The sequence below is a fragment of the Hyposmocoma kahamanoa genome, unplaced genomic scaffold, assembly GCF_003589595.1.
Source record: "Hyposmocoma kahamanoa isolate Upper Pololo Valley unplaced genomic scaffold, ASM358959v1 232, whole genome shotgun sequence".
NCBI classification, from domain to species: Eukaryota; Metazoa; Arthropoda; class Insecta; order Lepidoptera; family Cosmopterigidae; genus Hyposmocoma; species Hyposmocoma kahamanoa.
Genome location: NW_020653750.1, coordinates 2275851 through 2287651, shown reverse-complemented (window position 1 = coordinate 2287651; position 11801 = coordinate 2275851). Strand labels below are relative to the sequence as shown.

Genomic DNA, 11801 nt, shown 5'->3' with positions numbered 1-11801 from the left:
GAACCACTCTTCTGAAAATTTGTAAGTTTTTGCAGATGTTGCCTTATTACACCAAGTGTGCGACTTACCATTATAAGTGGTAGAGTTTTCTACAATCTGGTTGACATCTGCCAGGAAATCTTCTCGACTCTGGTAGCGCTTTTGGCGGAGATTGTCGCGAATGGTCTGCAGATCCATCGGGCGAGTCACTACACGGTAGTAATCTGGCACTAACTGGAAACAAAACAGTAATGTCAAACAAATATCGATAATTTAAACTGCTAACAAACTTAACAGAGCGTTCGCTCGGTATTCATAATTTAAAATATTTTCCTGAGTGAAAGAATAATGGCGAACTCCCATATAAATTTTTGTTGACATAATTTGTATGCGTCTGTTTATGAAAAATATGTGAATATATAGAGTTTAAATTCCTAAATTTGATTATGGGTTCATTATTTTGAGAAGTCTGGAATTAAAGACCTTCCAATTTGAAGTTTTGAAAGTTGTGTTTTTCATAATTAAATAAAATATATTCGGTGTATTATTATATCAAAATAAACTACAGAACCCTTAAACAGAGTTAATAGAAGCTGAATGGTGCCGTGGGTTTGTGACACGACGAAAATTCAGAGGAAATTATATTATATAACGATGGTCAAAAAGCATGAAGTTAAGCCGTAACAAAAGAAAACTGAGTTAATACATACTGGTAACTCGGACACAAATTATTTTTTGTGAGTTTTATCTGTCCCTGATAACGGGAACTTTTTTGTCAGTTTTACCAGTTTCTAGGGTGTTATATTTCGAGGAGTTATCTATTTATTCGCTTCTTGCCCGTGGACCACCTGGTTGGTTGACCTGGATCTTTTGTGAATACTTTTTTAAATTATGTTTTGCAACCTGTGTGACTTGTAGTCCGTAAGGCGACGAATTGGCGGGAATTACACTGCTTGTCTTATTATACTACGGTTGCTGTAACCAAACTATGATTATGATTATCACTTACTTATTTTGAATAAGTCAGAAGTTATAGACGTACCTTTGTATTAACTGGAAACAGGAACGGCTGCACATCCGGCAAGTGCCTTATATGGTTAAGCACATCTTCCAATAGAGATGACAAAGTTACTAGAGGGTCCGTTCGTCGTCGTTCCGCGGGTCTCTTCACTAAGTAGTCACACGACTCACTGGCTGTGCCTCTACGTTTGTTACGACCGGCGGCGCGATATTCGCCGCGTCTACCACTGCTGCCGCGACGTTTTAATTCTTCAGCTGACTGCTGCAAAGTAAAAATAAATCAAGGGAAGGCAAAGGAGAAGGTCACGAAGTGTTTATTTACTGTCAATTATTTCTTCAATTTGTGAATTACAACCAGAGGTGGACAAACGCCCGGATGTTAACGCGGCGCTTTGGTTAATCTCGGGTTTAAATCGAGTAAAAATGCCCGAAATCCAGGACATAAACTATTTACAACTAAATATTAGTTGTAAAGCGGGTTATTGCTTTCTATTTGTCTTTCTATTGAATCGGTTCGCTTGAAAAACGCGTCGAAATTAATCGACAACAAAATCGTTACATCGTTTGCACTTGAATCGATTTTCGTAAAAATGGAATCGTAATGCATCATCCTTAGGAGCTTTGGGTAAAAACTAGGTTAAAACCCGAACGGGACCATTGGGTTTTAACCCACTGCCCATCTCTGATTGCAACAAAATATAATAAATAAATAGCCGAACTGGTTTCATTTGAATCGTCATCGGACTATTATTCGTCAAACTACTGGGCACAGGCTAATTTGAATTGTCAATTTTTAGTTTATTGAATGTCACGATACTTTACTACCGTATATAACATAATTGAATATCATTTAATTGTCAATTTTTGTAAATTCAAAATCTGCATTTAGATTCATAAACTACATATGTCTATTAAAAATACAATGAGGAGACATATTTTAAAGGTTTTTTTTTTTCATTTTAACTCAACATAGATAATTACATAGAAAATTGTAATGATATGGACAAAAATATTGACAGTGAGAACAATTATGTATTGATAAAAATGCGTCGCTGCAGAATTAAGGGATGCGGCAGTAGAAAATCGGAAATCAACGGAATGTTACATTACACCGGCATGTGTTATTTTTCTCATTATACAATAGCCCAAATATCTCATGCAGTTAGACTCATTTAAGTAGTTTATTCATAAGTCTTGCCGAATTTTGTTTTGGTTACTTTAGATTGCCTTATTATTTTTATTATTATTTTTTTTTTTAGATTATTATTTTTAAAGTTTATCTACAAATGAAAAAAGAAAGAAAGAATGGTTGGAAATTATAGAACTGCCGAACATAAACATTGGATCAAATACCACCTTCGTTTGTTCGCTCTATTTTGAAGTCAAATTTTAATTGAACTTTGAATGTAACTAGATTATAAGATAATGTAATTCCATCGTTACATTTATTGGTAAATAACTTTATATTTAATTTTGATTAAAATGGCTCATTACTTGCCTAGTAATAATACCTTGTATTAATCATACTTTGATTACAGTAAACTATTTGATAACAGTATACAAATTTGCAAACATAAAAAACAGTTTCAACATTCAAGCCATACATTTGCATGTCGATATTGACTTATCTATGATTATGGTACAAAACTAAATCCGCCATTTGTGGTGGACATTTTTGGTTTAAGTAGGTACGTTTACTCCATAGACAGCTCCTTTCCTTTATTTTTTCCATCTCGTAAGGTTACTTCAGATAACACAGACTATAGAGTAAATAGGCAGTAGCCAGACAAAAGCGTTGTCGCTTATTTTACATATATAATTTAAAATAATATATAATTCAATGAATTTCTTACCTTGATAAGTTTCGATGGCAAGGTAAGCTTAGTACCATCAACGTAACCCAAGTCGTCTTCGTCAGCTGGTTCAGGAGGTGGCTCGACATCAGTCTCAGGTGGCGAGGAAGGTCCTCCAGCCATCGACCCAGTGTACAAGGGACATGATTTGTTCGTCCTCATATGTCCCACTTGACCACACGCTCCGCACTAAAAAATATGACTTTGTACAATTTGAATAGCGATGTTGCCACGTATAAGAAAGACGCACACATAGATGTAGATAAGCAAGCGAGGCTTTTTTAAGGTGCAGGTTTGGTAATACTTTATTAATCGCTTAGGTTGGCCTATATCATGTGATTAATTTAAAAAAACGGTGTTTTTTCCATACCGTATGGCTAAAATAAAAATTGCACTGCATGAACAGATATAATATTTATGATAGCCCAACGAGAGGTATACATATAACATTCAAATAACGCTAATAAATATTGCTGTTAAAATAAATTTTAACATTGTCTTCTTGACAGTAGATCAGTGCGTAAACGGCACGTTGATCTGTTCATAAAGCAGTTAATTTTTAAAGATGTAAAATATGTTATCTTTATTGCCAACCAATATAAAGCAGAAAAAAATTACCAAACCTTGTCGTCGTGTACAATTCAATTAGTGATATAAGATAATTGCTATAGTGCAAAAACCCTTAGCTACATACAATGTTGAAAGCACAGGCAGAAATAAAAGCTACAATCGATATGACACTGAAATTGTTAGACTCAAAAGTATGCCCAATAAGGAAAACAATAGCTGGGAACCAATTCTGCAAAAAAAAATGCTATTCTTCTTAAATACAGCCATTCTCACGAAGGACAGTAAATACTTACAGTACAACAATTTTATTAATATCTATCGGCAATTTTCGTAATTTTGAACGCACCCGAACACAAAATTCCATGTTTAGTCATTATGATAATTTTAATTCAGAACTACGTACTTCATTGTTAGTTTGGTTTTAATTTCCATGGGAACTGTACTTATTTGTAAAATGCTACCTCGGAGGATTATATTACTACCACTATTACTTACATCATAAACAACAACTTTTGTTACATGACTTTTAATAATTCATTAGATTTTACTTTCGTGCAAAAACTACAATATTTAAATACATCGCTCTAAACAGTGATAACTCCGTGCGGTAACAAAAGAAATGGCAGGCGTAAATATCAGTTCGATTGAAAACGCAGGAACGGAGTTGGAAAGGACTTTCTGCTAGGACGTTTCAACTTACTACCTTACTACTACTACCAAATACACATCTAAAAAGTGTCAGAATAACAAACTTAAAGGTTTATTCTAATTAAATTCATTGCCTTGTAAAAAGTAATTGAACGAGAGTTGTTGTTTATGATGTTAGTAATATAGTATGCGAGATTGTTAGACTTACAAATAACCCTCTATAGTGCTGTAAAACTAGTGCCCTTTTTATAGTAACATTTTGTTTTTAACAACATTTGGTATATTGTTTACAATTTATATATGAAATGTTCTTCTTTTACTTGAACTAAAATTAATCTTGAAGTCGTTTTCCGATTATTAATCTTTTCTATTCAATCAGAGTGCGAGTTACTTATTACTTAAGTAAGTAAGTAAGAGTAGTAGCTACTCTATCTACTTCCAAGTCGATTGAGTGCGGCAGGTCTGCACCAAGTGCAAAGGGCAAAGTGATAAAAATCCAACGACAGCTAAAACGTGAAGATTGTCGCGACGTAATTAAGAAAATAGTTGTACTGTGTTACATTTACTAACTATAAATTGTTACGAGTACTAAACTACTAAAATTACACATACATATGCATAAGTTTTCAATAATAAACTAATTAAAATATACGTGACTACTTTAATCAATATGATACATATATACTCTAATTACGCAAAATAGGCGCCTTGACGTCGAGTTGCGGACACCAGCCCGTTACACCAAGTACCAAGTACTCTAATTTACATACCCTTCTTTACATCGGCAATTAATTCGCCATTGTCTATACAAAAACCTACAAATAAACTGCTTTAAACTTTCGACAGAAACGCATGTGATTCTCCAAGAACACTAAATTTATAAATTTAAATTTTCACTCCTAACTTTAATGCCAAAACTCACGTTCATTTCGATATAATTTTGAAAAATATCAAGATATAATAGCACGGTGGCTCATAAAGAAGTAAAGGCAACCCATGTTATATCCCAGTGTTAATTTACTCCAATCGTCATTGTACTATAGGGGCGATTCCACACAGTGTGGTCCAATATATTGTCCATAGCGTCGATTTGCGCCAGCACATATTACACTTAAGGTTAAGAACGTCTCTCTTCTTTCATTATCAAGAAAAGGCTAGGAGATTTAACTATTAGTTCTGAACTGTCAAATGAGTGGACGTCCGTAAACCACTCTATGCATTTTCATTAAAAATAAATATATAAGGAACTATCTCGTTGTCTTTTATGTTTAGTTTAGTTTGCGATTGCGCCAATCCACACCGTTATCTATCAAAAATTGTATTAACTGTTTAGCTGATTTGTGTTATTAGCTCGTGCCGATTGTGGCAACTAATTTATATTGATGTGTTCCAAGTAACCTGTGTTATTCACGATGACGAAACTTTTCGACTTTAGATAAAGGACAACGCGTATCCGATACTAATTTTTCTCTAAAATTATTTGCAGAGTAAAATTCGACCCTATCGTTTCAGAGGCTTAATGCAGAATTAACAATTCTGAGAAGCAAAATAATTATATTTAGAGCCTCGAAATAAATATAACAATGTTCCGCAAAAGAAACACTTGCAACCTCAATCCAGCTTACTCACCTTGGAGTCGTGTAATTTATATAAAATTAAATTAAAATTGAATTAAAGTGAATTAACGGTAATCAATGCTTGAAACCATCGAAATCACGTTGCAAAATAAAAACAGAGGTGACACGTGATCGGTGTGAACCCGTAAGGAACATGCACACAGGGAGCAATCTTTCACTAGCTTCCAGCAACAAATGTTGATGACCAAAGCATTTGTTTACGAGCAAAACATGGTACGTTTGAAAAGGAGCTTTAGATTTACTATCGTCGACAATAATGACGCTCAAATAGAGGGGTCCGAGGACAAACCCAATGAGTGATTTCATTCATTTTAATAAAATAAGTTATCTCTCTCATTATATGGTACTTTTCATGCTCTTTTCTGTTTCATTATTAAATATAAGTGTGTATTTGACTTCCAGTACTAATGGAAAGTAATGAGGTTGACGATGAAGCATGCAAACCTAAATCACTGTCGCCTCGAAAAGGCCCAAGTTAATAGCGTTCAGGGAATAAGTCTGCAGGCAGGGAATATCAACCTATAGCCTTTTACCTTGTAAATGTGGAAGCGTAACGCTTCGTGCGAATGTTAATTTATGTTAATCTATTATGTGGTGGAATGGAGATCTATGAATGTAACAAAGAAAATATTTAATTACAAACCCGGTATATTACACAATCGAAAAATGCATGAAAATATATTATTGGGTTATGCCACGGACCCCTCGAAACATAATAGTTTACAAGTGTCTATTATGATTGCTATAATTACAAAGACGTTCGATATTTGTTTACTCGGTAATGAGCATTTTGTTTGCGAGAACATTCGAAAATGATTTATTTTCGAAAACAGAATGGACATTGTTAGTTGTTCTGCTCGAAGTTCACGCTTTGTAAGGCTCGACTCGACTCAACCGTCACTCGAATATCGAAATGAATAATATTAATTTCGATATTATTAGCAGAACAATACACGCCCCTATAGCACAATGAAGTACTTATTAACAATAACAGATACATTTATTAATATTATAAGATATTATGTTAAGTATAGACCACCACCTCGGGCCTGGTGCTTTAAGAACCTGTCAGTAGTCGTGACTAAGTATTTTCAAGTGACAAACAAGACGATACAATTATCGAACTCAAATTATACACAATTCAATACATACGGCATATGATCGTGTCACTTTGATGCCCTGTATTAAATTAGAGTTTTGGCCGACATTTCTGTACTGTCCATACTGTTAAAAGAAATAATGTTAAATCAGCAAAAGGCGGTGTTATTTCCTACATTTGTTAGACCTACGTTGTGGGCTTCAGCGGAGCTGCGTCCTAGAACTAATTTGTTTATTAAATGAGACTATCTATAGCGGGGTATTTATTAGATGTTATACTAGCCAGAAGAAAGAGACCAAAATACATCTTTCCTGCATGTTTTGTGAAGTACAATTTAATAACTTTGTTTTGAATAATAAAATTAAATGCAGAATCGCATCTATTCAAATACCACAGCACATATATCATGTTTCCTTACTATAACCTATATTTCTCTTTCCAACGGCTAATAATATGCAAAACTATGAACGCCGTGCTTATGAAACAAATTATTTCTGTATATGGGCATAGCATTGACATACATGCAATAGAAATGTTGTATATATACCTTGAGTTTCAAGTCTGGCTTCAGTTTAGCGCGGCGGCGAGAGGGAGTCGGTTCTCCAGGCTCTTGTTTGATTTGTCCAAGTGGAATTAATCCTGGTGAGGGTAAGCTTACGTCTGATGTTACATTTAATGCTGAAAATTTTTAAAGTACATTAATTTACATTGCATTAAATGGTTTATATCCGTGTTCTGTGTAGTGTGTCGCCGATGTTAAATGTATTACTTTGGTAATACACACATCAAAAGTGTCTAGGGATCAAGTACGTTTAAGAGTATTGCTGCAATTAGGGTTAATTATATTAACTTTTTTGTATCGCTATTGATACTTTTTAGTGAGTTTTAACATTTAGATAAGGAATATTGTTTAAAATTCGATAATAAGAAGAAAATCGATTGTCAATGTGGTTTTGTATAAAAATGAGTTATAGCGTTTTGACAAAATCATTACAATATCTGCATCGGAACCGAAACAATTTACATTATTATGGAGAGACGACATCATTTAACCCGAGAAGTGATGATGCGAGCCGTCGGGATGTTGGAAGCTGGTTCCAGGCAACGTGCTGTGGCTTTCACTCTTTGTTAAGAGCGTCATACAGAGCGTCATAAGTCGCCTCTGGACGCGCTATCGCATGACGGGCAGCGTGGCCGAGCGACATGGAGGACGATCTCGCATCACGACTCGCAGACAGGACCGGTATATCCAAAATACTGCTCGACGCAATCGTACCATGACCGCCATGATGTTGGTTACGAGGCTCCACAGCTCCTCAGACTTGCTAATAAGCGATCAAACAATCCGAAATCGTTTACGTGAAGTGGGTCTGCGATCCCGAAGGCCGCTCAGAGTTCCACCTATTGCACCCTGCAATCGCAGGACCCGTTTACGATGGGCTCGCGAACACAGAAACTGGGAGGAAGAAGACTGACGCTATGTGTGCTTTTCGGATGAATCCCGCTTCGGTATGAGACCGGATACAAGACGTACTCGAGTTTGGAGAACATCTGGACGTCATGAACGTTTGAGATATTGTCAGGAAGTTCATCCATATGGTGGGGGAACAATAATGATATGGGCCGGTATTTGGATCGGCGGAAGAACCGATCTCATTTGGATCAGGGGTAACCTCAATGCTCAAGTTTACGCAGAGAGGATTGTTTCAGATGTTATCATCCCTTTGCGAGGCCAGTTGGGTGATTCATTTCAACTAATGCATGACAACGCACGTCCACACACGGCTAGAGTCGTAACACGCATTCTTGCCGAAGCTCGTATCAACGTTCTGCCGTGGCCTGCTCAATCGCCAGACCTCAATCCAATTGAGCACGCATGGGATATGCTTCAAAGAAGAGCTGTGCCGAGTATGCATACCGTACATACTCTACAACAATATTTTGACTTGTTACAAAACACATGGGCGGCCATTCCTCAAAGTGATTTTGATGAACTCATCTTAAGCATGCCAAATCGCTGTAATTGTGTGATTCGTGTTAATGGTGGAAATACAGATTATTAATTTTCTTATCTTTACAATAAAAATGAGCAAAATCATCATTTTCGCCATTTTTTTGTCATTTAATTGACGCCGTTAATTTGACTTTTTTCCCACAATTTGCAAAAACATCAATTTTAGTTTATTTTAATTAAATATAGGGGTAAGCGGTTAAATAAAACATAAGCATTAAAGTAAGAAGTCGTCCGGGAAGACTGGATTTGGTAAATATTGTTTAAATAATTTTTATTTCAAAAATATTCACTTGATCCCTAGACACTTTTGATGTGTGTAGTTTAAAACCAAGTAATTGGTGTGTAAAGAAGTCGAAGTAGAAAGCGTACACTTGCAGATAAAGATAAACCTTAAAAACGACCGGTAAAAAATAGACTGGAAAATGAGCGTGTCCGAACGGACTGATGTGAATACAGTGTAGATGCGGTATCTTCGTCTGAGACCACATGAGATGGCGTGATAACACGTTGGTTGTCGACTTAATTTCGAAATGAAACTTATGACACTTACTGCGCTTTATTGTAACTCCCTCATTACAAGCTGAATGCGGATTAGGCAAGCACAAAAGTGATAAAAATACACAGACATTAATAAACATTCGAGACGGATGCAATATTACGAACGCAAAGAGTTCATTTCACCTATTTAAAAATCGTTATTATATTCTCTAGGCAACAACGAAATTTTAATGTCCACCTTTCGTTTAGGACATAGAGTCGTATTCCAGAACTCTACTCAATGCTCAAGTCGTATTTCCAGTGTTTGAAATCATACTCAAGTCCTGACCTGAGCATTGAGTAGAGTTTTGAAATACGGCCCTATATGTTAGTATAACGCGACCAAACAATCCAAAACAATCTGAAAACATAATTTGGCCGTCTAGTATGAAGGAAGCTGAGTTTCAAAACGTCTTATATTTATTTCACTCATATGGAAAAAGAAAAGTAGTTTTTCACTCAGGCGTTCTGTTGAATCCCTCGTCTCACTCCGCGTTGGATTTAATATACGCCTCTATACAACACAGTTCAATACATTATTTAGCAATAAATTCATGTTATTTCATGGTTGTTAGTCAGATAATTAGATATTAGATTATATGAAACTTACATTCTGGGAATGGAGCAGGAACAGTAACATTTCCAGCCAGCCTTTCCCTCTCCTGGTTTCGTTTTATACGTCTCAGTTGTTCCTGTTATTAAAAATAACAACTTTGTTCAATAAAAAAAATTAATTAGAATATCTTATCGAGTTCTTAGGTTTTCACGTTTGTTATACATTTGAAATGAAACTAGTTTCGAATCCAAATCGCGTTTATTTGTTTTTTGCAAACAAACCGACGTTTCGGAGCCTTTACAGATCCCATGGTCACGACTAACTGAGACGATACGCGCTACGGCAAAAAATCCGTTAAAACCAAAAACAAGATCTATAACAAACGCAGTCTGTAGCTCAGATTTTTTTTTTATAATATTAAGTGACGGGACGAACAAGTCGTGCGCCTGATGGTACATGCATCGAGTAAATAACCAGAAAGAAAGACGAAGTAAGGGCCATCCATCCCTAGCAACTCACCAGGCAAATGGACCTTATGTCACTTTTAAATATCAACTCTCGTTTGCGCGGAAATCACAAATTAGAAAGCTGAAATAGTACAGCGCCAACAACTGACCTGTGTACGTCTCCATATATTCCAAAACCGTTCTGTATTTATTGTAATAAAGATAATCTCTAACAATTGGAGTCTGTTCCATACTGTGGTGTAGGAAAAACAGCAATAAATCTAATTACAAAACAAACGGGATCACATTTCATCGGTAACTAAATATTAAGTATGTAATTTTTCAATTATTGTCCATTATAGCAAAGCTCTAGTTAAACTGCTCAATTTGAAGTGAAACAATTGACGACACCCATCAATTGTTTCGGATTCGGGCTGGTCAATCCGAGCGAAGTTGTCAACGTAATGATTTGGCAGAATAGTTTTCAAACAAATTAAATGACATTTCGTCTCTATTTCTGGTTATATACTCGATGACTACACGCCTGTCCATAACAGTTGATAGAGCGAAAGCCCTATTAAGTGGCACAGACGCAAGTCAAGAGTCCTGTTAGACCGAAGGAATTTTGTTCGATTTTATATTAACAATTATAACAAAGCAGTGAAGTAATTTCACAAAAAAAAATAATATCATGATTGTAAAACATAATATTCATTACAATCAATATTAAAGTCTATAGTGAAAAATGTGATGACTTTGAGCTAGTAACCAGTAAGAATAACTAACTAGAACTAGTAACTATTTATAAAAATAAGAATAACATAGTATTGTAAAAGAAATTAGTTGAGAAAATTGTACACCTGTGCCATAAGTACGCGGCCTTATGATAAATTGATACAAACCTGAATTCTTCTCTTTTCCCTCTTCATTTCCTCTTTTTGTGTCTCATCCATAGTAGCGAATTGTCGTATAAAGGCGTCGTCTTTCGTCGATCGTATTTTAGTATACGCCTCGATGACGGCCGCTTTGCGTACAAGTTCTACACGTGTGTACCGCTGACCGGATGCATTGCGGAACGTACGAAGGATACGTAGCACACGACCTGGAGGCAATATTATATAATGCGTGTTATAGAGGGGTTCTATTCCGTTGTGAAGTCTATGTCGATTATTAGTAATCATAAAACTAATAATATAAATCACGTGTCAATTACCAATCTCCAGCTGAGCTAGCTAGCCTTTTCAGCTATTATTGTGTATTTTGTATTTTATTAGATTTTTTCTTTTGTTTTTTTATTCACCGCTTAGTGTGAACATTGATGTCAGTTGTGGGCAATCAATCTTGTGAGTAAATAAATTGTGAAGGAAGGCTAGGTCCAATAGACCTCTGCGCTTTTCGACTGAGATCATTTAGAATTTTTTAAATCTCATTTTATAAGTGCG

The 11801-nt window shown here is 35.6% G+C and overlaps 1 protein-coding gene across 3 annotated transcripts in view; it reads right to left on the bottom strand.

Annotated features, from left to right (window-relative positions):
• Nucleotides 1–11801, bottom strand: part of LOC113228431 (transcription initiation factor TFIID subunit 1) — a 39373-nt gene that overhangs the window by 7311 nt on the left and 20261 nt on the right. For 2 of the 3 annotated variants that reach the window (XM_026461731.1, XM_026461733.1), the window contains exons 21-27: nucleotides 11262–11461; nucleotides 9968–10049; nucleotides 7354–7484; nucleotides 6860–6931; nucleotides 2853–3041; nucleotides 1022–1261; nucleotides 69–213 (exon numbers count right to left, since the gene is read on the bottom strand). In XM_026461731.1, the coding sequence (XP_026317516.1) occupies nucleotides 69–213; nucleotides 1022–1261; nucleotides 2853–3041; nucleotides 6860–6931; nucleotides 7354–7484; nucleotides 9968–10049; nucleotides 11262–11461 (1059 nt within the window). The remainder of the gene's footprint in view (nucleotides 1–68; nucleotides 214–1021; nucleotides 1262–2852; nucleotides 3042–6859; nucleotides 6932–7353; nucleotides 7485–9967; nucleotides 10050–11261; nucleotides 11462–11801) is intronic. The other variant, XM_026461732.1, reaches the window with a different exon arrangement.